Source organism: Camellia sinensis, chromosome 11 (genome assembly GCF_055761805.1).
Source record: "Camellia sinensis isolate YWXY chromosome 11, ASM5576180v1, whole genome shotgun sequence".
Lineage (NCBI taxonomy): Eukaryota > Viridiplantae > Streptophyta > Magnoliopsida > Ericales > Theaceae > Camellia > Camellia sinensis.
In genome coordinates, this window is record NC_138971.1 from 177,425,797 (window position 1) to 177,452,248 (window position 26,452).

A 26,452-nucleotide genomic window follows, 5' to 3' on the forward strand; every position below is an offset into this window, starting at 1 on the left:
TGCGTGGCCGAAGGCAAATGGAGGGGAGGCCATGATAGTAGACGAATTCTTTGCGTGTTATAAGGCGTCGGGGCAGCAGGAGACGTGGGTCACTCTGCAGGCTGCGGTGGAGAAGGGGTTGGTGGCGGGTCTACCGTTGTCAATTAAGGGGTGGTGGCCGCGATGGTTCTACATGTCTGCCAATGGGGGGCTTGGAGCGCGCACCGTGTGGAAAGTGCCCATCAGGTCTATGGAGCTGAAACTGGGGGCAGCTGCGGAGGGGAGGGTGAGGAGGGTGAAGGAGTGAAGGGAGAGAGAAAAGGCCAAATGGGACGAGCTCGTTCAGCCGTCGGCATTGTTTGAGGCGGGGTTGGGGCCAAAGTCAAGTAGTGGGGACCTCGACCGAGCGGAGTTGGAGGCGAGGAGAAGGGTTCAGGAGGTAGAGGATCAGGCCATTCTTGCCAAAGCCCAACAATTCAAAGAGTCCCAGGCCGACCGGCCACCAAAACCGGTTGCGAGGGAGCAGATTCGACCTCGCCCCAAACCCTTGGGAGAGAAAAACTTGGGCGATTTTGTGCCGCGGCCGCCCCCAACAGACCCTTTGAAAGAGAGGTCGTTGAAGGAGATGGAGGCATTGGGCGTGGGAAAGAAGAAAAAGAGAGTGAGTCGGAGTGAGGAAGTGCCTGCCCAGAAGAGGAGGAGGGAGATGAGTGTGAAAGAAACCAGTGCGGCCGTGGGGTCTGAAGGGGGAGAAGTGGAGGGGGCTCCAAGAAGGGTAGGTGGCCCAGAAGTGGTAGATGTTGCCTCAGAGGTCATGGAGGTGGTGCCAGTGGTGGCGGCGATCGCCGCAGGGGTCGCAAAGGCCGTCCCCGAAAGGCAAGTGGAGGATGAGGCTGTTAGCCCTGGAAAGGAGGGAGGGACAGCTCCAGGGGGGTCTTGTACCTCAAGAAGGAGGAGTCGGTGCGACCATGGCGATCTACCATGCTCGTGTGGTGGCGGAGCGGCTGGAGGGAGAAGAAGGCCCAGCCAAGGCAGGGGCAGATCGCCTTGTAGGGATTGTAGAAGAGGCAGCCCTGCGCTCGGCCTCCAGATTCAACGAGGCTAAGCTGCTAAGGGGGTTATACTCTGCTCAAATGGAGGTAACCACCTTAGCAGGGGCCCTGCTGAGGAAGGTGGGGGCTGCCAAACTCAAGGCAGATGAGGCCAAGGCCCAACTTGCAAAGTTAAAGAAGAAGAGTGCAAGTTGGAAGAGTGCCCACACTGAGCTGCAAACTGTTAAGGCGGAGCTGGAGGACACACGCCGCCAGGTTGTGTCACTCGAGTTCCAACTTGCTGGCGAGCAAAAGAAGTTGGACGAGGCCCAAAGAGCCTGCGCGGTGGCGGTCGAGCGACATGAAGAGGCTATGAGCAATAATGAGGAGCTGGTTAGGCAAAAGGACGAGGCGGATAGCAGAGTGGGCGATCTCCAGAGAGAACTGGAGGGCGAGCGCGCCAAGGCAGGGGAGGAGAAAGGGAGGCTCCAAAGGGAGTTGGAAGCAGAGAGAGTGCAGGTGGCGGCGGAGAAGGAGAGCTTGAAGAAGGAGTTGGAGGTGGAAAAGGCGAAGGCGGCGTCGGAAAGGGCGGCCCTGCAGAAAGAGCTGGACGAAAAGAGGGCAAAGACAGCTTCTGAAAGGGTGGCTTATCCCGATCTGTGCGTCACAGCAGTGGAGCAATTCAAAGGGTCTGCCGAATTCCAGACGGCGGTTGATGCCGCGGTCGCGAGTAGCCTGGCTAGGCAGGAATCTGGGAAGGCGGGCCTATCGAGGACGACTGCTGGAGGCAGAACTGAAGCAGAAGTTATTGAGAGCTTCCAGCAGTCGGACTTTTATAAGCACGAAATGGCTAAGTACTGAGATAGTGGCTGGAAGATGTTCAAACGTAGAGCTGAAGATCTGTTCCCAGACTTAGACCTTAGTAGTGTAACGATTGGCGAAGACGATGTGGCACAAACCCCCCTGGATGAAGGCATTGAAGAAGAAGACCTCCTCTCCAGTGAGGAGGAGTACCTGGGGAGGAAGGAGAAAAAGATAGTTTGTTGGTTTGTTGTTTTTGTTTTATATGTTTTTTTTTTTTTTTTGGTTTTAATTGTTGTAATGAACTTTTGTACATAAATTGTTGTAATGAACTTTTGTGCAAAGTTGTGAACGAATAAAATTTTAGTTGTGTTTGTTATTTGAATATTTCTGCTTGTGGATCTTAGATAAATGAGGCCTGGGCAAAGTGTTTGTAGAACTCCTCGTTAATAAGAGTGAAATTGAAACTTGTAATAAGGATTCAATGCAGAGTGGAATTTAAAGTTTAATAAAATGATAGGCCTGAGAAAGTTAAATGTAATAAAATGATAGTGGAATTCAAAAACTGCGCAATGCAGAGTGGAATTTAAAGTTTAATAAAATGATAGGCCTGAGAAAGTTAAATGTAATAAAATGATAGTGGAATTTAAAAACTGCGCAATGCAGAGTGGAATTTAAAGTGTAATAAAATGATAAGAACGTCTATGGAATTTGGACTAAGCAAAGAGTGGTGTGAAGACTGGAACCTGGAACTGTGACTAAGTGTGTTAGTGAATTCCACAGGTATGAAGTTTTGCATGGGTGGTTTTGACCGAGCCCTATATGTTAAGTCTGGACGAGTGCTTCACGCTCAGTCTGGATGGAGCATTTAGCGCGCGGTTTGGCTGAGGCTTTGAGTGCTCAGTCTGGCTGAGGCTTTTAGTGCTCAGTCTGGCTGAGACTTTAAGTGCTCAGTCTGGGTGAGGCTTTTAGTGCTTAGTTTGGCTGAGGCTTTAAGTGCTCTGTCTGGCAGAGGCTTTTAGTGCTCAGTCTGACTGAGGCTTTTAGTGCTCAGTCTGGTAGAGGCTTTAAGTGCTCTATCTGGCAGAGGCTTTTAGTGCTCAGTCTGGCTGAGGCTTTAAGTGCTCTGTCTGGCAGAAGCTTTTAGTGCTCAGTCTGGCTGAGGCTTTAAGTGCTCTGTCTGGCAGAGGCTTTTAGTGCTCAGTCTGGCAGAGGCTTTAAGTGCTCTGTCTGGCAGAGGCTTTTAGTGCTCGGTCTGGCTGAGGCTTTAAGTGCTCGGTCTGGCTGAGGCTTTTAGTGCTCAGTCTGGCTGAGGCTTTAAGTGCTCTGTCTGGCAGAAGCTTTTAGTGCTCAGTCTGGCTGAGGCTTTAAGTGCTCTGTCTGGCAGAAGCTTTTAGTGCTCAGTCTGGCTGAGACTTTGAGTGCTCTGTCTGGTAGAGGCTTTTAATGCTGCAAATAAGAATGTTACCGAGACAACATATAGATAACTGAGATATATAATCAAGAAGTTACATTGCGTGGGAGAATATCAAGAATGTGTGAATTTCCCGAAAAGAAAATGCGATAACTGAACAATACAAAAATAGGAGCTTATTGAAAGTAGCGTTTACGGTGTTCGGCATTCCGTGGGTGGGGGAGGTCTCGACCTTCCATATCCTGAAGTCGGTAAGTGCCTGGTCGGGGTCGGGCTTTCACAATGTAGGGTCCCTCCCATTTGGCTACCAATTTACCCTCAGTCGGATTTTTGGTAGCGAGAGTGGCTTCTTTCAAGACAAGATCCCCTACAGCGAACTCCCTTGGTCGGACCTTGCAGTTGTAGTGTGTTCTCATTTTCTGTTGGTATGAGGTCAAGCGGACAGCGGTGGTCTCTCTGAGTTCTTCAATTAGGTCGAGGTCAGCTCGACGGAGTTCTTCGGTTAGTTCTGGATCCGGATGTGAAACCCTGGGAGTAGGCAAACCGACTTCTACTGGGATAACCGCCTCAGCGCCGTATGTTAAGCGGAAAGGGGTTTCCCCAGTGGGCATCCGAGCTGTAGTTCGATAAGCCCAAGTACATTCAGTAGCTCCTCAGCCCAAAGTCCCTTAGCAGCTTCTAGCTTAGTTTTGATGATCTTCAGGAGAGAGCGGTTGGTGACCTCGACTTGGCCATTGGCCTGGGAATGACCAGGAGATGAGAAACAAGGTTGAATTTGGAGGTCGGCACAGAACTTCCTGTACTTGGCGTTGTCAAATTGTTTACCGTTGTCGGAGATGATGGCCTGAGGAATGCCGAACTTGTAAACAATCGACTGCCAGATGAACTTGGTTGTATTCCGCTCAGTAATGGTGGCGAGGGGTTCTACCTCTACCCACTTTGTGAAGTAATCAATGGCGACGATCGCGAACTTGGTCTGGCCTCGGCCAATAGGGAGTGGTCCGACCAAGTTGATCCCCCATTTGGCGAACGGATAAGGGCTGCAAAGTGTGATCAACTCTGTAGGGGGTGCATGGGGGATGTTGGCAAAACGCTGACACTTATCGCATTTGAGCACGAAATCGGTCGCATTTCGATTAAGGGTGGGCCAGAAATAACCGGTACGGAGTATCTTGTGGGCTAGAGACTTACCGCCCGAGTGATTACCGCAGATGCCCTCATGAATTTCTTGCATCACATAAGTTGCTTGAGTCGGATTGAGGCATCGCAGATAGGGGCGTGAGAAACCACGTTTGTACAAGATGCCGTCGACGGGGATGTAATTGGATGATCGTGCCCTGACTTTGGCGGCGTGCTGGTGGTCATCCGGAAGTTCCCCCGCTGTCAGAAATCAAAGGATGTCCGACGCCCAAGGGATGGGCTCATTTTGGAGGAATTGTACTTCATGCTAGTCGGGGAAAATGGCGGGGTGGGATAGGTATTCGAGACGGGCGCCACTGTTGAGGGCGGACTGATCTGCGGAAGCCAGCTGGGCCATCTCATCTGCCTTAGAATTCTCCGCCCGGGAAATGTGCTTGATCTGGAAGTGTTGAAAAGGCGAACCAGGGGAAGTGTAAGATCCCTGTAAATCCGCATTGTGCCTTCCTTGGCGTCGAATTCGCCCGTGATCTGTCCGACGATGAGCTGAGAGTCGCTGAGCACTCAGATGTGGTTGACACCAATGTCTCTGGCTAGGCGAAAGCCTGCTATCAGTGCCTCATATTCAGCCTCGTTGTTACTGGCCTCAAACAAGAAACGGAGCGCACATTTGAAATAACCACCCTCAGGGCTGGTGAGAATAAGGCCAGCCCCGTTACCTTGCCTGCGGGATGATCCGTCGACGTTGAGAGTCCAAGAGTGAGGGTCTTCTGGCTCGATGGGAGCTGGCAGGGGTAGAGGGGCAGTGGTTGGGGTAGGATTAGTGAATTCCAAGATGAAGTCGGCGATAGCCTGTCCCTTAATTGCTGTTCGAGGGCGGTAAGAGATGTCAAACTAGCTGAGTTCCACAGACCACTGCATAAGTCTCCCGGAAAGTTCTGGTTGCTGCATGACCTTCTTCAAGGGTTGGTCGGTGAGGACCACTATGGAATGGGCTTGGAAGTAAGGACGGAGTCATCTAGAGGCGGTGACCAAGGCTAAGGATAATTTTTCTAACAGAGGGTAATTCTGCTCTACTCCTCTGAGGGCCCGACTGATGTAGTAGACCGGTCATTGGACAGAGTCGTCTTCCCTAATAAGAGCTGCGCTGACTGCGGTGCTTGAGACGGCCAAATAGAGGAAGAGAGACTCGCCCGTGATCGCTTGTGAAAGGAGGAGTAGATTGGCCATGCACTGCTTTAACTGCTGGAAAGCCTCTTCAGATTCAATTGTCCATTCAAAAGTTTGCCGAAGAACTTTGAAGAACGGTAGGCACTTATCTGTCGCGCGAGAAATGAAACGGTTGAGGGCTGCAACTCGGCCAGTGAGTCTTTGGACCTCCTTGACCGTCCTGGGAGACTGCATCTCAATCAAGGCCTTAATCTTTTCAGGGTTAGCTTCAATGCCCCGCTGACTGACCATAAAACTCAGGAACTTCCCAGATCCTACGCCGAGGGCGCATTTCTCTGGGTTGAGCTTCATTTGGTACTTGTGTAGCGTGGCGAAGGTCTCCCGCAGGTCGGTCAGGTGATCAGTGGAGAGTTTGCTCTTAACTAGCATGTCGTCGACGTATACTTCCATATTCCGACCTATTTGGTGATGGAAGACGGCGTTGACCAGCTGTTGGTAGGTGGCCCCAGCGTTCTTCAATCCGAATGGCATTACTTGGTAATGGTAGGTACCTCGGTTGGTGATGAACGATGTATGTTCCCGATCGGATGGGTGCATGAGAATTTGGTTATAGCCAGAGAAAGCATCCATGAAGCTGAGCATTTGATGACCGGCCGTGGCATCGACTAGCAGATCTATGCGGGGTAGAGGATAGCTGTCTTTGGGGCAAGCTCGGTTCAGGTCAGAGTAATCGACACAAAGTCGCCATTTGCCGTTGTTCTTGCGGACGAGGACCACATTTGACAGCCATTTAGGGTAGTCGACATTTTTGATGAATTGGGCCTCAAGGAGTTTGTCGACCTCTGCGGCTATAAGAGTATTGCGCTCCAGATGAAAGATGCGCTGCTTTTGGCGGTACGGTCGGAAATGAGGCTCAACGCTGAGGCGATGAGTTATAAAAGAAGGGTCGATGCTTGGCATATCTGAATGAGTCCAGGCGAATACATCATTGTGCTCGGTCAGAAGTGTAGTAAGGTCGGCCTTGGCTTGGGGGGATAGCTGGCTGCCGATCTTAGCAGTTTTCATTGGGTTGGTGGGATCGATGGGAATCTCAACAAGCTCCTCCACCGGTTCGCCTCTGACCAGTTCATCCTCATCTCGGGCGTCAAGTCCTTCAATGATCATGGCCTCTTTCAACTTGATTTCCTTGAGTGAGGCGACATAACATTCCCTGGCGATGGTTTGCTCTCCCCGTACTGTCTCGAACCCCTGGTCAGTGGGAAACTTTATAGCGAGGTGATAGGTTGAAGTGATAGCTTGGAAAGCGTTGAGGGCGGTGCGACCGAGGATGATGTTGTAGGCAGAGGGACAGTCGACCACAAGGAAGGTGAGTAACTTGGTAGTCTGCCGTGGGTATTCGCCAATAGTGATGGGGAGGTCAATGGAGCCGATGGAGGTCACCCGGTCGCCAGTGAAACCGACCAAGGGGGTTTGGAGAGGGGACAGGCTTTCCTCCCTAATTTTGAGCTAGCGGAAGCAACTGAGGAATATGATGTCAGACGAACTACCGTTGTCGATGAGAACCCGCCTGACCTTATAGTTGGAGAGAAGGGCGGAAATGACGAGGGGGTCATCATGAGGATAACGGATGCCTGTACAATCGGCATCCGTGAAGGTGATGGGCTCTGTCCACTTCTTGGGCTGCTTGGAAGGTCGGTCTACCATGACCACTGCTTTGTTCGAACCTTGCCTTATTTTCCTGAGCTCTGCTTTCTGAACGGAGCGGGACGGTCCGCCGCAAGCAAGGCCACCAGAAATGACTCAGATTTCACCAACTGGCGGAGGGGGGTTACCTGGGGGCCGAGGCTGTTGTGGGAGGCGGTCATGGCCTTGGGCAGGTTGGGCTGGCTGCCGAGGTGGGGTACGTCGGTGGTTGTTTCTGAGGGGCTCGGTTCGTTGCCTCTGTTGTGGGCGGGTGTCCGTGAATCGGCTGAGACGCCCTTGACGAATGAGGGTCTCGACCTGATCCTTGAGGTTGATGCAATCATCAGTGTTGTGGCCGTGGTCCTGGTGGAAGCTACAATATTTGGACTGGTCTTTCCGGTTGAAAGGGGTCCGTGAAGGCAGGGGCCATTTGATGGGGTAATCCCGTTGGATTTGGTAGAGAACTTGTTCCATAGGAGAATTGAGGGGTGTGTACCGCTCAAACCGACCGGGGGGTCGTGCTGGTGCCGACCGGTCAGTGCGAGGAGGTCGGTCGGGATATTGGGGCGTTTGGCTGTTATACTGGGTGTTTCTTGGTTCCGAGTCTTTTCTCTTTTCTCTAGGGGGCAGGTTTTTGGATATTGGATCTTGGCGAGCGGCCAGTGAATCTTCGACATTCATATATTTCTGAGCTTTGGATAATAGGGCTGCCATAGAGGTCGGGGGGTTTTTGGAGAGGGAGAAAAGGAAATCGGACGATCGCAGCCCGGCCATGAAAGCCGTAAGGATGACCTTATCGTCATTCTCCGCTACTTGTAAGGCTTCTGTGTTGAAGCGGGTAACAAAGCTACGTAGTGACTCCCCCTCGATCTGACGGATGTTGAGGAGTTGGGCTGCAGGACGGCGTTGGCGTTGGGCTTCAATGAAATGGCTGAGGAAGGAGTCGCTGAGATACTGGAAAATGGAGACAGAGTCCGCTGGTAACTGACTGAACCACAATCAGGCTGACCCCTTCAGTGTCACGGGGAAAGCTCGACACATGTTCTCATCGGGGAAGGCATGAAGGATCATGAGTGTACGATAGGTCTCCAGATGGTCGACTGGATCTGTCGTACCATCAAAGGAGTCAATGGTGGGCATCTTGAATTTGGCGGGCAAAGGTTTGTCCCGAATGGAGGCAACAAATGGTGAATTTGCCGTGGTAGAGGGTTTATGCTGAATGTTCTGGATGACTCCTTGGAGTTGGAGCTTCATTGCTCGGAGCTCGGCGTCCCAGAGTGGAACGTGGTCCCCCTGGTCAGTCAGTAGAGGTTGGACCCAGGGGCTGGTGCTACGACCGACGGGTGTGGGGGTGGTGGTGGCGGATTTATGTGTGGGTGGGGACGTTGCAAACCTTCCAGGTTGGGTGGATGGAGTTGGGGGGCAGTATGGCTCGGGGTTCTTTCTTGGTTGGGGGGAATATCTGGAGGTGGTGGAGGAGGAATCGGAAGGTTCCTTTGGAGTAAGGTATTTATCAAGGCCTGGTTTTGTTCGACCATGCGGTTGATGCTGTTGGTAAGCTCGACAAAGTACTGTGGTGGGTTGTTTGGATTGGGGGGGTCGTCTTGATGGTCGGTAACATTATTGTGAGAAGCCACGGATCTAGTCGTGACCATGCACTTTGACGGATAGGAGAGAGAGGTTGTTGGAACGGGGCCTCCGGCGACAGTGATCACAACTGGCGCGCGGAGCAAAGCGTTCCCACAGACGGCGCCAACTGTTAATGCTGTTCGTCCCAGTGGATGGATCAGACAGGTCCAAGCTCCTCCAGCCCGTGTCCAAATAAACAAACCCACCAGATAACCTGCAAGCAAGTTCAACGGGGAACGGAGTAATCCCCCAGCGAACTCTCCGACGAGCAAGTTAGGAAGAGAAGCAGAGTGTATGGGAGAGGATTAGAGATAGAGAACTTAACCTTTTTCTTGTCTACAACATTTTCTTATATCCTTTTGCCATCATTTCGCTGTCCCTTCCGACCTGCTCTCCTTGCCGAAAGCCTATGCTGTAGCTTACCTTGCTCAGGGTAAGGGGGTCCTGTTCCGACGGAGAGGTGTTGTCGTAATAAATGCTGTGATGGACTGCATTAATGGTGATGTGTAGTGGCAATAACTTTGCAGATCTTTGTCTGCTGATGTGGCTCGTCCTCAACCCGCCGCGTGTCTGAATGCTGTTGGTTCTTGGTGCCATATTGGATTCCAGCTGTTCCGGACTCCATTGGCAAGGTTATGCATTGGGCCTCGAATGATGGGCTCGGATTATTTATAGTGGTTTATGGCCTTTGTGGGCCTGTCCATGTCATCCCCCAATATTTCACTCAATCACAAACTACTTAATGTAACGTTTTAAAACAATTGAATAGTCATTTTAATGAAATCAATCAAAACCATATCAGTCTTTTTTCTCTTTTAATCAAATTAAATTGCTGAAAATAATTATTTATCATTTTAATCAAATCAAACAAACCAAATCAAATTGTTTAAATTCAATAGTGAAGTACTTCTCTAGTGGATCGCTCTAGTTTGTGACTACATGCAGCAATGAAATTCTTACGGAAGATTGTGCTCATCAATGTCTCACTCATCAATTTTGTTATAGCATTACTTAGGTGCTACTTGGTTCTGTTTATTTGAGTTGTTTATATTTTTATATTTTTTATTTTGCAAAAATTTATGTCAAACTGTTTGATTATTTGAAAATATGAAGAAAAAAAGAGACATTTCGGTTAGTACCGAATCAACATGTAGAGTCGTCTTAGAAGGCATATGATAAGTTTAGTAATATTTTCTGTTGAATCTGACTCAACCATGGCTATCAAGATGCTAGAGAGTGGGTCTCCACCTCAATCTTCATACAAAAGCTTGATGGACTTGAGACACCTGCTGCTATGCTATAACTGCAAGCTACAACATGTCTTGCGTGAAAGAAACCAATGTGCTGACGGGCTTGCTAAATTAGGGCTGATCAAACTGAGAAATTGGTGGTGACTCTTAATCCACCAGAGGAAATCCATAGCTTGGTTAGGACAGACGCGATGGGTGTTGAATACCCCAGAGTGTAGTTGTTTGTTGCTTTTTTGTTTTATTTTCTGATGTATCCAAAAAAAAAAAAAAAAATTGTTGGTGTGGTAAGCTCAATTGGTGGAATTATTCAATCACCACAAATTAAAATTTTGTGGATGGAAAAAGTATGAAAAGTTGATCTAATTTACCACACAAACATATATATCATCATCACAGGCCCCAATAACTGAGTTCTGGTGGTGGTTGCATGTTTGCCAGCAGCACGCAAATACCAGAGAGAGACCAACAGGAAAAGCCTAGCCAGTTTAGAACAGCAGCAAACCCACACAGACAAGACTTTTGACTACAGCTGATATTATCAAAAAGATTAATTAACATGCAAAAGTCTTATTTGAACAACCAAATTCAAAGTATTCTACAAAACAGTGAGTCATCTCCACAAAAACATTACTGTAGGCAATTCAATAAAATCATATGATATAAATTTATCATGTTAATATACCCGCCATAACATCACTCTTCCCTCGTGCAAAGATTGTGTAAACTAGACGGATCGCATCAAGCCATCCATCCAAGGATTCCCAAGAATCAGCAATCTGTGAAGTATAAATCAGCAAAATTTCCCAATCAAATAAATTTCGTAAGGAAATAAGAAATATAAATATATATATATATATATATATATATATTATCTTCCTGGTCCTGTCATCTTTTCCAACAAAGGGAGTTATTTTTTATGTGTTTTACATAAAAATGGCAAGCATATTTTCAACATGTCACTGGCACATCTACACAATAAAAGGTCGTGCTCAAAAGCCCCTTTTGTGGTGAGCAAGGGCAAAAGTTCAACAACTAAAACAATGTTTGTAGAGGGGCAAAAGAAAACAGCATGGAAAGGGGAAGATGACACTTACCAAGAAAACTGGTCCATGAATTGTATCAATGCAGAGTCCTGCACCTCGTGGTAAGGTCAGATCGGCACATGCTGAAACAGAGACTATGTCTGGGACATCAACTTTAATAACTAATCTATTGGAACTCATGGTATCTCCTGAGTTGCCAGAAAGGCTTTGTGACATCTGCTTCTGCTCAGCTTTGTTAAGCTGCATTAGAAGTTTGAGCGTTTTAGCAGAGAAAGTGAAGTTCAGTCATAGAGATTTGTTTTTTGGGGCATGTATAGTTCAGTGATAGACAATTGTTTACTATACAAATAAGGGTTATATTCTTCCAGAAAATTGTGACAAGTGTGTTTAAGAACTAAAGGATATAGCATGCACATGTCTGGAACATTTATACAAAAACTCATCTTAAAAACACTTTTTACAAAGAGAATGTACTTCATGCTAACTGTAGATAAAAGTTTAAGAAAAAAATTGAATCATCACGCTCTCGATGAAATAAACAAAAACAGAAAAACAAAAGATGAAAAAGATGCTATCAAATATATTTGTTGTGATATCTTAGGTCACTAAATGCATATCATGGCATAAAAATGATATTCAAAGGTTGCACTCATCCTATTTTGAGCTCCTTACACTTTCATGGGAAAATTTCAGAGATATCAATGGGAAATACAAAATTGCGCTAGAAGTATCACCACAACTCAAACCAGAATATCAGGCTTACTGCTGCGTCCTTTGATTAAGACCTTGGGGAGGCCATGTCATCAGAGTTATAGAGGTAGGTATGATATCTTCGAAGGTGTATCATGGCATGCAGTAGGCAAGAGTGTTAGGTCAAAATCCCCTCTCTCTAAGACCGGTCAAGGATTCCTTGGGGAGACAGCTAGGCAACCTTGATAAACCCATGATCCTAGCCTCTAATCCACAATCCTCCGATGATCCCAAGCAGCAAATGCCTAGGCCCTGCTCCCAGCTTAGGCTGCCAAGTGATTGCTATGATAGTAAAAACCATGAGTGATCCCAACTAAGGCAGTGAGTGTGAGTGCATAGGGGAGACATAGGCAAGCCAAGGGCTGGGCTATACTACTGCTGAGGGGGAGAGACCTAGTGGAGGTGTGCCCAGGGTTGAGCGGTGCTCCAGGTTGTTCCTGGGCATACCTTATGGGAATGAATGAGGTATGAGCCTGGGGGACCACGGTGAGGTAAGGCTCATCCAGGCAAGCCGTGGTGCTGCCAAGTATATTGAGAGCCGTGGATCAGCCTCCTCATACGTTGACTAATTAACTTTGGTGCTTTGGCCTGCTAGAGCGGCAGTCGCATTAGTAAGCTTAGCAGCCATACTTGTGTATATGCCCCCTACTTAGGCTAGGCATATGAACCCCATTGTGGTGCCACATGGGTCTGCCATGTAGAGATGATGGTGATGATGACATGGCACCCGTAGAACTCGCCATGTATCAGGAGCAATGTAGATACCCAAAGGAATAAAACAAAACAGAAACATATTTGAATGTAGCCTTTTGATTAGTATTCATACTAGAAGATATGAACTTCTACCTGTTGGAGACCTTCATGATTCAGAATAAACTGTGTTCGTTTCCAATCACTGTGGGGCGCAACTGGATTTCCCACAGGTGGTGCAGTCAGATATCCAACCTTTAGATAGGGTAAAGGTAGCTGTCAATGAATAAATCTCGTTAGAACTTCGATATGAAGAATGATTTCCCAGCTAGCCACATGAAATGAACACTTGCAGTGAGGCATGACCGACTAGAAATACTTAACATGAAGTCAAGGGTACGAGGTCCAATAATTACATTAAGAACTATTGTGGGGTAAGGATTTCAGCAATGACACTCTTATTTCTTTTTCCGATAAGAAAAAAAATTCCAGAAAATAAGCCCAAACCTTGTACCCTTGACGCATAATTCTGGTAGGTAGTATATGAATGGTCTTTAAAAAATATTAATAAAAAGTTGTTGAGCTCAATAATACTAACCATGGAGCGCACAAGCTTCAAGGCACTAGCATAAACCTGTATAAAACAAACATCGCAAGAGAAAAGCTTTTAGCTCAGCATAAATTAAATATATATATATATAAAATCATCTGCTTTTAAGTGCAAAGGGAGTTAAAAGGGGTAACAAATACTATGGCTGGACTCAACTACGTATATCCAGATGAGGACAAATTATATAATACCTCGAACTTGCAAAAAAAAATAAATCAACTTAAAAAGTTCTATATTGAAACAATGCGAGGCACTTACCAAGGAAGCTAAAATACTACCAAAGTTCTATGAGGAATTGATTGAAACAATGTGAGGCACTTACCGAGCAAGCTAATATACTACCAACTTGCAGAGAAAAATTAAATGTTCTTAATCTAGCATCAAAGAGATGCTTGTGATCTAGACCAAAAATTCAATCTAGGTCCATAAGAAGTTCTATAAGGAACTGTTTGAAACAAGACGAGGCACTTACTGAGTAAGTCGGTTTCAATGCATGAGCAGCAGCAATGTAAATTGCAGATTGGCTGAATAATTCATTAGATGAAACTTCTTTTACATTGACTGATCCCCCAGTTCTTGAAGTGTCCTCTGCTAATCCATACTGCAAACATGGGACTACAGGTTCAAGCTCTATTTCATATTCTCCACACTAGATACTCCAAAGAAACGTGTAACTGAAAAGTTAGAATCATGCTAGTTAAAAGGCAAACCTACCAGAACAGTTCCCAGGTTGTAAATTGCCCTATGGAAATCAAATTGCAACTGTATTGCTGCACGAAACTGCAACATAATACAAGTGAAAGGTATCAAAAGCACAGATCATTCAATTTGTTTGTAGAATGGATGGGACAAAAAAAATTATAACTTATTTATGTACATCTATCGAAGCAAACCCAATGTTACTAAATAGCTATCGTACCTTATTGATTGCGGTTTTCACAATTGCTTGCTTTTCTCGTGCAGGAACAATTGCACTGAGTTCCTGAAATGCCCATTTATAACATGAAACTAAATAAAAGCTCCAGCATAACCACATAAATTGCAAAACAAAACCTTTGTGTAACTGCTCTCAAAATAGAGAATACTACTTGAATGAAAAACATAGTTGATTCCTGGCAACTTTGTTTAACTAAAAGTACCTGCAGAGCCAGTCCCCAGTTGTTGAGTGCCTGGAAAAAAATTATTTATCATGAAGTTACCAACAATATTTTAAACATAAACATATTCACAAATTCTCAAGCAAATCATCCAAGAGTTAATGACAGAAAAATGGCAGTAGAAGATAACACTGGAATAGAAGAAAAGGATGAAACTGTGATGAGTAAGATTTTAGGGTTCCGATTTTAAATGGAATAAAAATATTTAATTTCACAGTTCTAAAAATACTTGCCTGGGGACTGTTCCAATTGAGTTGGACAGCTTTTTCATAGTTTTTCGTCGCCTGCAAATTGAAAGAATAATATTACACTTTACCCACTCGTGTGCCATTCTTTTTCAATGATGAATAGCCGTTAGTTTTAATTCAAAAGAGGATTGCATTCATTGCAGACTAGAACAGAACAAGACAAAACAATTTTGCAGAAGGTGCCATTAGATCTTTTCAATGTCACAAGGACACCTAGGGAGCTTTATAATGATACTTAATATTATGAAGTAATACATTGTCTCATAAACACAACATTTAGTAGTTCCAAATGCTAAATTTTATATCAAGCAGCACATAATATGTTGACACGACAAAAGCAGAGCAAAACTAGTTAAATACGTGGAAATCAAATAAATGAATTTGATCTTTTTATGTTATCCACATATGCCATGTTTTGTATGCTACTACTTTATCATTATTATGCAGATTGCAGAAAGTAGAACTCAACCAAGATTGCAAGTAATGCGTTTGACAATTTGGTCAATCGAAGTAGTAGTATTTATTCTTGGGATTGTATAACATTTATGCTTGCAGTAAAAGTTATCCATGAAGATCTAAATTTTAAAAAAGTCTATGTCATTGTCAATGGATATATCAATCATCAATAAAAAGTATTATTATTATTATTATTATTATTATTATTATTATTATTATTATTATTATTATTATTATTATTATTATTATTTTGTATTTTAACTTGGGAACATTTTCAAGGAGCTCCGGGAATGTCAGAGACATGATTGAAGATTCAGAAGTTTTGTTAGCACATATCATAGATAGCATGTCATTTTTTGAAATTAATATATCGCATCGAAACTACAAAATAACTAAATCAATATTTATTCTAAAACAACTTCGTCAGTAGCTCTTAATTGGCTCTCCCCGTGCATTCCTTTTCTCTTGTCTTTTATTTTCTTTCAACTTTCCAAGTGTTTATGACCATAACCAATGTTTCCATAGAATTATCGGTTTGTTTCTTATGGGCCACCAACATTTAGCCTTCGCACATATTCAAGGCAGATAAAATCGCAGCAGACAAGCATGCAAGACAGCGCAGCCAAAAAAATGAAGATACGCCACTCAAAATTAATAAATCACGGTGATTTGTTTTATTTATTTTATTTCAGTATAATATTTCCATGTATATATAAATCAGATTTTTTGTAAGAGCTGGGCAGAGCTGAGTTGAGTAAAATAAAAAAGAGTATTTCCTTTCTTTCTTCCTAGCCTTCTATTTCTCTCTTTTCGTCCTTTCTCTGTTTCTTTCACCCCACCTTGTTCCTTCTAGTATCCAAACTGAGTAGCTCTCGAGCTAAATCCACCTCCTTCACATTACTGAGGATGAACTTCACTGCTCTATCAGGTCTATAAAAGTTCATTCACCAGAACAGGATACATTTGCTTCTGTTTTTCTCTCTTTTTTCATCAACCAAGGTTGCCTGTCCAACCAGTCTATTGTCAAACAAAAATGGGTGATTTGGTCAGGTCAATGATTCCAAGATAAACATTTAAAAATTCTCATCTTGCTACTTGAACCAATTATGTAGCTGGATGAGAGAAATAACAAGTCTATAACCTCAAATTCAGAAGCGACAATAGAACTTTTAATTGGAGGTTAATCTGTAGCAGAAACTCCTACAGTTGACAATATGGCTTTTAGTTGGTTTTTTTATGTAGAAATATGTACATGAACATGTGTGTGTATGTATGGGTTAAATTTAGCAGAGAGGGGGGGGGGGGGGGGGGTGTTGAATATTTAGGTTATTTAGTCCACAAAGCACAAACCACAGGGGATTAAGTGGTTATTTCCAAACAGAAAGCTTATGTGCACAGGAGGTAAAGTAAAATTTTCCAAAAAAAATAAAAGAGATTAAACAATCATACTGAATACAGTGAACATTTCTACATAAAAATATAAAAGCATATAGTATGAAGGAATTAAAGAATTAAATGGTGAAACCTGCTTCCATAGTTCTTCAGCCTCCTTTGTACGACCACGCATTTTTGCCCGATCAGAGATTGCTATAGCCCAATTATAATAAGCCTGCCATTTAATGACATTAAAGTACAGAAGTAAAATGAGGTAGATTCATTTTCTGAAACAATAAAAAGAAAAAACTTATTTATGGTATCCAATTCTAATGTGAAGTAAGCAAGCCACGGCGTCTCTACATTTCAAAATAACTATGCAGTGACCTTTCTCCCAAGTGGTTTCTAATCTTGCACACGCACATTTTTCTCCATCACACAACAAAATTTATGTCTACTAGTTCCTTCCCACTTTGATTGCTTCCTTTATTTGGGTCTCATAAGTCATAATAGTTCTCCACTTAGAAAAATAAAATGCAAATTGTTGGCTATCCTGAAATATCCTTTCGGAAGAGTAGTTTCCAAAACTTCCCCAACAAGCTAACAATATGATTTTTTTTTAGCATTCAACAGGTTAATGAAAATAAGATATCTGAATACATACATCATGAAGTGTAGGGCAAAGGTGAGTGGCCTCATCATACTTTTTGCATGCCTCTTCAAGCAAATCATCTTTAGAAGGTGAACTAGAATCCGGACTAACATTATCCGCACTTTCCTGCATAAAAAAGTTGAAAAATATAGACAGGGTAATTTGCACTTGATACGTTTCTAAATTAATACAATATGTGGAGTCCCTAGAATAGTGATACTAATTTTAGATCTGTGAGTTTAATTAAAAAAACGCATGGATGGGAAAACCATTGAAACCTTAAATATTTGAATGAAAGTGGTGGGACCATCTCTCTACTTTTCTGTTCATTATTACTTTTAAATAAACAGAGATCATTTACATTACATGATTGTAGTGGAGTTCTTCATAAAAATGCATAAAGTTATAACATTTCATTAAAATTAAAAATTAACAGTCCATAATTGTTATGTTATTTTAAATTTAAAATCTTCATTAACTGTTTATGATAAATGAAAGAAATAATTCATAAAGCTAATAAGAATAACAAGTTATAAAACAAATAAGTCCAAAAAGTAAGGACACAAATGTGTTTGAGTGCCATGTGAGCATATGCAAGGATGCATTATCCATGCAACGGAAGAATAAACTAAATTTCCCAAAAGCATCATTTGTTACAAGAAATATTATACATCACAGCCAATTACTCCTAAAGTACAACAAATGGTCCCAAAACTATTAAAGATCACAATGTCAGACCTGAAGCACCAGCGCCCAATTGTACAGCGCATCATAATCTTCTGGGTTTCTCTCCAATGCACTTGCATATCTGCGCAACAATATCAAGAGGTGTTCATGAAAATAGGCAGCCTTGTCATCAGCATAACAGTTCCAAACATTTCATAATGAATTTCGAAAAGGTATAAAGCATTACTGAACTATTATTGAAAACAATGATAGTAAAATAGAAATTGAACAAAGCTAAGAATAAAAAATATATATATTTTAAGTTCATGAGGGAAGCAAGAGAAGGTTGTCACTTGCAAAGAAATAAAAGTCAAATGGCAGATCTGGAATCAAGAGTGAGTTATATGTTAAGCTAGATCTCATCTCTAAACGAACTACATGCAAGTGTCTAACACACACAAAGCAAGTTCAATGGTAAATGTGCCCACGAAGCCGTAAGTATAAACATAAGAACACAGAGCTTGAAATAAAAGTAATTTATTAGTCAATATTGCCATTGAAGAGATTTAACTTTTTGTCTCCGAAATGAAGAGAGTGCTGCCAGTGTACATATCAAGTCCAGTTTGAAGAATTGGTTAATGTCACACCCAAAGTAACCTATTGGCCAAACAACTTGAACAGAGTGGGTATAACAAGTTACCAACATGGCCAAAACGCTTAAGCCCAAGTAATATACCAAATTAAGGTTTCATATTATATCAAAGGGAGATGCAGGATATCACAGTTAAAAGTATGCCAGTGTTATTATCCCCCCCCCCCCCCCCCTTTTCAAAAAAAAAAAAAAGAAAAAAGAGAAGAAGAAGAAGGGACAGAGAAAAGCCAAAAAGAAAGAAAACGGTATGCCGATGTATCTTTCCGACAAGATAGTTGGGCAACAATCCCCCACTCGTTAATCTTGAAAATGACAATGACTGAAGGCATATTAAAAAAATCAACAGAAGACGAGGCTTTGTGAAACACATCCAGTGCAACAAAAACAGTCAGGATAAGGTTTGAGATTATATTTGGAAGCAAAGATCAACACTGAACAACTACATTTTAAAAGTAAAAAGTAAAAAGCTCGCCATCCACTATATTTGACCAGTTCAGAATTTTATGAACCTTCAACCACTTGAAAAGTAGAAAAAATATTTTATCAAGGTACAGAGAGTTCAATAGGCTTTGCTTATGAACAGGTATTTTTGTCATAATTTACTTCATTGCCATAATTTTTGTGTGATATTCTGGAAGCATACAACTCACATCTTATTATAAAATTTGAAAAGAAAAAAGGGTACAAGTAATGCCAAACAAGCTGATAATTCATAATTCAAAATCAATGACTACCTCCTGGCAGCAAATGTAAGAATCCGTTGCCGAGACCGACCCTCCTCATCAGCACCAGTCACACTATTGATCAATTCCATGGAAGCATTGTTCTGGTCTACATGTTGCTGTTGTTGTGTACTCTCTCGACTGGAACAATTCAAATGCATGAAGATGAAATGATAAGCATTTGTTTATGAGATAAGCACATTGACTAAAAAGCACGGGCACGAACACAAACACTGATAACACTACTTTGACATGAAAAAAAACACCCAGATTTTATGTCCCAAGAACTAAGTATGAACAAGCATATATGAGGGGGGAAAATAAGTATGAACTAAACAGGGGTCAGATTAAAGACACAAGAAGTGAACAGGATGAAATGTCCAGCCTTATGATCATTCTCTTCTTTTCTTTTCCTTTTTTCAATTCCCACCCACTTGTTTTCAAATTAGTACAGCACCCTACCAAACCACCCTTCCAGAATTATAATAAAACCCAAAACATGTCCTGTGGTGTGTCCAGAAATAGAACATGTGTCCTCGATGCGTCCTCCAACATGTCCACCAAAAAAATTAATATAAATGCCACATGGCATGTCCGACACATATCTCAGAGGTGTCTTGTCTGGCATGTGTTGGACACTACTACGGCAACAAAAATGGAGTGTCCGGCTTCATAGTATATAGAAATGCGAGCACACTATAGTGGGTTGCTTTTAATATAAATTATAGACAACAGAAAACACCTCTTCTAAGCTATTTGTGAGTGTATATGTTTGGAGATATACATGAGTATTACCAATACATGAACGAGAGTATTACTGAACAAGGTACATAAAATATTATAACAAAAGAAAAAAAGCAACTTGACGGAATACTAATTGTTTGCAATCAATGCGACTTGATTTTTTACTTTCTTGACACCAAAATAAATTTTCAAGGAAAAATAAATCCAAGTCAGCATAAAAAACAGAATAATGCAGATGAAACAAAGGCAGAACATCTTAGTTGAAGAAAGCCATGAGAATGATCATAATGCCGGACATTTCATCATAGAAACAGTTCTCACAGACTACACAAATCCTATAATTACACAATCTGGAAAAGAATTCTGGAGTACGAGTTTGATAGGCATTTTCATTTTGTAAAACACAATGATCCAGGATTGGTAAAGAACAGAAAATGGCATCCAGAAGAATGTTATAGAATCAGCATCATAATATCACCTTGAAAGGCAGGTTTTAAAATATATTTGAGATCAACGATATTGATGTATCTGAGGATTTACAGAGTGCAATTAATTTATCTACCATCACATTTCAGACAACAGTCAGAAAGAATGGACAAAATGATAATTTTTTTATACCAATTTTCTATACAGTAGTTCTCTATTCAATTTTTTTTTTTCTTTCTTATCAAAATAAGAGTTGAGAGAATATAGGAATACAGAATATTGTATATTTAGGAAATCCCGTGATTTCTATAAATTACGGTTATTTAGGGATTTGATTTGAGGATTTGATTGTTTAATTATTTAATTCCTTTTTTCTGTGCATCTTATATTGATTATAAATAGACATAGTCTCACCCCAATTAGAGTAAACCAATATTGTATAACTTTCTTCTTGGTATCAGCGTCAAAGAAACCCTAGCTGCACCTACCCATCACCACCGCCAGCCTCTCCTCCCTTTCCTAGTAGCCGACTCACCTACCCAGCCCCCTTCAACCATCTTACACCACCCGAAACCCTTTCTCTCTCCCTCGGCAGTCCTTTCCAGTCACTGTCAAGGTTCCTATAGCAACCGACCAGGCTCTGTCCCGGTTCTATGCAGTTTGGCATCCTTCTAGGGTAGTCCAGGCTGGTTTCTAACCCTTTTAGAGTTGTGTGTTGTTGATGTGGTAAGCAACCTGTGTGTGTTTCTTATTATTTGGGCTACCGGTTTGTTCGGTAGCATCTCTTTCGTGTGACGCCACTACTTTGGCTTCGTGGTGTTTCAGAATGTCTGACTTTGTTACACAAACCCAAAGCATTAGGCCTCATTCTGATGTTTCCCTTGCCTCCCATGTTCCGGTTCATCGGATTACTAGTGTTACTTAGGCTTTGTTTGTCATAACTTAAAAAAGTCAAAAAATCACTATCTTATTTAAGTCGCATCATCTTATTTAAGTCACATCACCTCTCTACCACATCACTTCAAACCCAACCCATATCCAACTCATGTTTTATAAAAAGTCAAAAAGTGTACTTATTTAGATCATCCCAAACCATCCTTTAATGGTCGCAACTTTGCTACTTGGAGACAGTCTATACATCTCTACCTTGGGGGTAGAGGCAAATCTGGATGGCTTCTAGAAATCGAGACACAACCTCCCGCTGATGATCCTAAGCGGGTTCAATGGGATATTAACAATTGCACCTTACTTGGTTAGATGTTCAACTCTATGAAAAAATGCATCTACAAAATGTTCGTGTATTGTCATACAATTCCTCAGTTGTGGAGTGCTCTTACCCAGATGTACGCACATGCCCACAATGATCCTAGGATTTTCGAACTCTATCAGGATATTTCTCATGCCTCTCAGGAAGTTTCGGGTTTTACCGTTGCCGAATTTTTTGGATACCTTCAGCCTCGCTGGGAGGAGTTAGCATAGTATGAGCCATTGAGTGATTTTCCAGCTGTTGCCGCTTCTATTGTGTCTGCTCGTCTTGCTCGCCAACACACCTATCAATTTTTGATGGGTTTAAAACCTGAATTTGAGTCTCTTCGTATTCAAATTTTGAACACATCACCTATGTCATCCTTATATGAGGCTTTTGCTACTATTGACAGCGAGGAGCATCGTTGTCGATTGATTCAACTGGTGGCACCGCTTCTTTCCTCTGTTCCTGCCTCACCTTCAATTTCAGATTAGATGGCTCTTGCTGCCAAGTTTAGTTCTCGTGCTTCTATTAGCAAGGTTATTTGCCACCATTGTGGTGTAGCTGGTCAGGTCCAAGCACGGTGCTTCAAGCTTCATCCTGAGTTGAAGCAACGCTTTGCAAAGACAAGTCCTTCAGGCCCTCCCCATACTACTGTTATTGCTGACACATCTAGTACTCCTCAGCCGACTCATTCTGTTGATCTTCATCAACTTCAATCTCAAATTGGTCGCCATCAAGAGCAACTTGGTTCATTCACTACCATGTCTCCAAGTGTCCCTTCCACTACCACACCCGCTACAGGTACTCCAATAGCCTTTCATGTTCGCATTGCACCTACTTGGGTATTGGATTCTGGGGCCAATGATCATATGAGTGGTGAGTTTTCTTGTTTATCCTCTCCTGTCTTTACTACCGCTCAGACTGTATGTCTTGTTGATGGGCCTATTTCACATGTCCAACATAAGGGTGATGTGCCCTTATCGTCTGATATTACACTTACTTTTTTCTTATATGTGCCCTGTTTTGCTTATAATCTTTTCTCTGTTAGTCGCCTTGCTAAAAACTTTCATTGTGCTGTTATTTTCTTACCTACTCATTGCTTATTACAAGACCTAACTTCGAAGAAGATTTTTGGCAGGAGGTTTGAGCACAACGGGCTATATTACTTTGAGGACCCTACACCTTTCCATCCTATCACTTCTGGCCTGCAAACAGCTGTGTTACCTAAGTTGTCTTCCTATGTGTTTTCTTTTCAGACTTTAGCCTTGTGGCATGCTCGTTTAGGACATACAAACTTGCTGGCAAGGTTTGTCATCTGGGTAAGTCTTTCTATGGCTTGAAGCAATCCTCGTGCATGGTTCCACCGTTTCAGCTCTATTATCCTACCCATGGATTTTATTCAGTGTCACTCCGACCATACATGTTTCATTCGTCGTCAGCCCAATGGTCGATATATTATTTTGTTGGTCTATGTGGATGATATCATCTTTACAGGAGATAACTCTATTGGTATTGCTAAGGTAAAACAGGAGCTTAGTCGAGTATTTGACATCAAAGACTTGGCCCTCTCAAATATTTCTTGGGGATTGAAGTAGCTCGTTTTCGCAGTAGGATATCATTGTCCCAACGGAAGTATACTTTGAATTTTCTTCGGGACACCGGTATGATGGGGTGCAAGCCTGCATCTACTCCTATGGATCCAAATATGAAACTTTCGGCTGAGTCTGGTGAGTTGCTTTCTGATCCATCTCGCTACCAAAGATTGGTAGGACATTTGATCTATTTGACTAATACACGACCAGATTTGACATTTGCTGTGAGTGTGGTTAGTCAGTTCATGCATTCACCTCGTATTGCTCACCTTGATGTTGTTCACCACATCTTGAGATATCTCAAGTCATGTCCAGGTTTAGGTTTATTCTTCAATGGTGGAATTCAGATAGGATTGTCCTGTTTTACTGATACAGACTATGCAGGTTCATTGACTAACAGGCGTTCCACTTCTGAGATATGCACTTTCCTTGGTACCCATCTTCTATCATGGAAAAGCAAAAAATAAACAGTTGTTTCTTGATCATCTGTTGAAGCTAAGTACCGAGTCATGGCTCATGGGACATGTGAGTTACTATGGCTTCAGTTCATTCTTACTGAGTTAGGCTTTGAGGAGAATAATTCCTCCAAACTATTTTGTGACAATAAGTCTGCAATCTTACTTGCCTCTGACTCTGTGCTTCATAAGCGTCTAAGCATATTGAAGTTGATATTCATTTCATCCCGAAAAAGGTTCGAACAGGCATTGTATATCCCTCGTTTGTTTCATCTTCTGATCAGACTGCCGACATCTTCACCAAATCTATCAGACCATCCCTACTTCATTCTTTCATTGACAAGCTAGGTTTGGTTGACATCTTTGATTCAGCTTGAGGGGGAGTGTTGGAATACAAGATATTGTATATTTAGAATATCCCGTGATTTCTATAAATTACGGTTATTTAGGGATTTGATTTTTAGAATTTGATTATATAATTATTTAATTCATTTTTCCTGTGTATCTTATATTTATTATAAATAGACATTATCTCATCCAAATTAGGGTAAGCCAATATTGTACAACTTTCTTCTTATATCAACCTTGCCAACTTTTTACTTGCTTTATTCTGTTTGTAAAGAGCAGTATGGCATTAACACAGACTCAATAGAACTTGAACAAATTTTTTTCCAGACATTTTATAGGGGGTAATACATGGGCTCGGAAAGCTGTACAACCCAAGAACTCAACATTGGTTTTGTAACCTCTCTTTCGACACTCAAACTTTTCACAAATATCTTGCACTAGATCAAGCTATTATCTCAGTTCTGATCTCAATTGGCATTCTTTTAGTGCTTAATTACAAACAATGAAAGAATGACCAGACCAACAAGTAGCGATTTCTTTATGGAAATTATTCTATTTGCAACGTATTATCTATCAGTTCTTAGTGAACCAAAGGTCATATGAATGAACATAGCATAAAGGTAATAAAAGGAAAAGGGAAACAGTGACATTTGTAGCTACCATAAATAGTACACTGATACAACCCGAAATAACAGAATCATACTGACGATGAATTATAACGGGAACATGCTTCTTGCATAAATTGGCTAAGAAAAATTAACGCCACCAACCCCAATCACATATAATTTTTTTTTTTTTTTTTTGATTGTTGATATGACAATGCAATTCATAAAAAAGGGGTAAAAAAAAACAGCAGCCAAATGATTGATTTCCAGATTGCATACATGATATGATAGAGCTAATTGGATAGGAGAATAAAAAGTTGTGAACTTTGTTTATAATGAATGATAAGAGTGGGGGGATAATGCAAAATTGAGAATCCCTTATTAAGATTTGATTAATAGAAAGAAATAGAGTGACATCACAATTAGTCAGTCCGATTCCTGAGATCTACAGACTTGCAATTGCGTTCGATAATTTTCCATTTTAGAGGAGCTAAATTGGATTCTTAAAGGCACATAAATTGAGCATATATTATGAAAAATTAATAAATAGGAATGAGACAAACCTATAGGGAGAGTTGGCATCTTGTCTATCGGCGGCATCTTCGGAATCATCATTGGCTTCTTCATCACCGTTCTTCAATTCATTCAACAATTCTCTCATGGTGAAAGTGCGGCTTCCTTCATCTTCTTTTCGGAGCTCTGGTTGTTGTTGTTGTTTAGCTTCCTCAACCACCGATGAAGAAGCGTTCTCGTTCTCGGTGCCATTGGATTCGACGATGGATTGATCTTGCGATTCGTGGAGGTTGGGATCCGCATTAGTTACCGGTACATCATTTGATTGGATCGGTTTGTGACTTGGTTCGTCGAGCTTGGAATCAACATCAACATCAGTGGGTGGTGGTGGTGATGGTGCGTTGTCTTTAGAAGGAGAAGAAGAAGAAGAAGAGTCGTCTGGTCTGAGATCTGATTCTGCGTAGTCAGTTACTGGTGGATGTGGTTGAAGTTCGGTTGTTCCGTTTTGGGTTTCGGAGTCCGCAGCGTTTGCAGACATTTGAATCGAACAAGATCAGGATTAGGGCTTGCTTCGCTTCTTCTGATTGTATCTATGTATGATTGTCGAACAGTGAGTCGGAGGAGAGCTTCAATTTTGTGAAGGAAGACTGATACGTACGGGATACAAACACAGATCTCAATTGGATAAAAAAAAAAATATATATATATATATATATTGAAAACCTGAGAAGGCTACCCCAATTTACCCACAAGGGTCGTTTTAACTTTTTTTGGATTTTGATATACTGTCTATTTGAAATTAATTGATATTACTTATTTAAAAATTACAATAAATTGCACAAAACTCTTGCGAGAAAATACATCGATTACTACCAATTTTACATAATGTAATTATCTTTTAAATTTATAATATATCTTTTATATTAAAAGGTATATGTTTATACATTAGTATTTGTATCAATTATTAGTTTCAAACGTTCTAATTTTATTATAAAATGTCCATCTCTCTATTTTATCACCTTCAATTGCAAGTGACAAATAATATTAACTAATCTCCTATCTTTAAAGTGTTAGACCATTTCATATGGGAGTGAATCATGTGATTAGATTGGAATTTGGAGCATAAAATTAGAGAGATGTAAGATTATGGATTCAAAATTGTGATCTAGGATAATTTATCCAATGTCATTTTATTTTTGCATAGGCAGAAAAATTTTGCTCCAATTGAAATCATTACATCACAAAACACCTCTAACACATTGTTTAATATTAAAATTAAAATAATAAATAATTTGAAAATAAATAAAAATGTTAAAAGAGTTCTTTTTTTGGGTGGGTAGTTAAAACGACTTATCACTTCAATGAAAAATGTTAGGAGAATTACTTGAAAATGGGGACACAGAGAA

General features: G+C 41.8%; 1 protein-coding gene across 2 annotated transcripts; it reads right to left on the reverse strand.

Annotated features, from left to right (window-relative positions):
- Positions 1–10,629: 10,629 nt before the first annotated feature.
- On the reverse strand, positions 10,630–25,830 carry LOC114314972 (Tetratricopeptide repeat (TPR)-like superfamily protein). 2 transcript variants are annotated; one of them, XM_028261543.2, is made up of 14 exons: positions 25,097–25,830; positions 19,127–19,255; positions 17,813–17,882; positions 17,087–17,200; positions 16,574–16,657; positions 14,578–14,628; positions 14,327–14,356; positions 14,107–14,169; positions 13,902–13,967; positions 13,660–13,788; positions 13,176–13,211; positions 12,734–12,853; positions 11,189–11,377; positions 10,630–10,870 (listed from the first exon to the last, which is right to left on the reverse strand). In XM_028261543.2, exons 1-14 carry the CDS (start codon positions 25,582–25,584, stop codon positions 10,763–10,765), a joined length of 1,677 nt encoding a protein of 558 aa, XP_028117344.2. In that variant the 5' UTR covers positions 25,585–25,830; the 3' UTR covers positions 10,630–10,762. The 2 variants fall into 2 exon arrangements, with proteins under 2 accessions (XP_028117344.2, XP_028117343.2); XM_028261542.2 differs by having other exon boundaries at positions 14,276–14,356; positions 25,097–25,786.
- Positions 25,831–26,452: the final 622 nt, after the last annotated feature.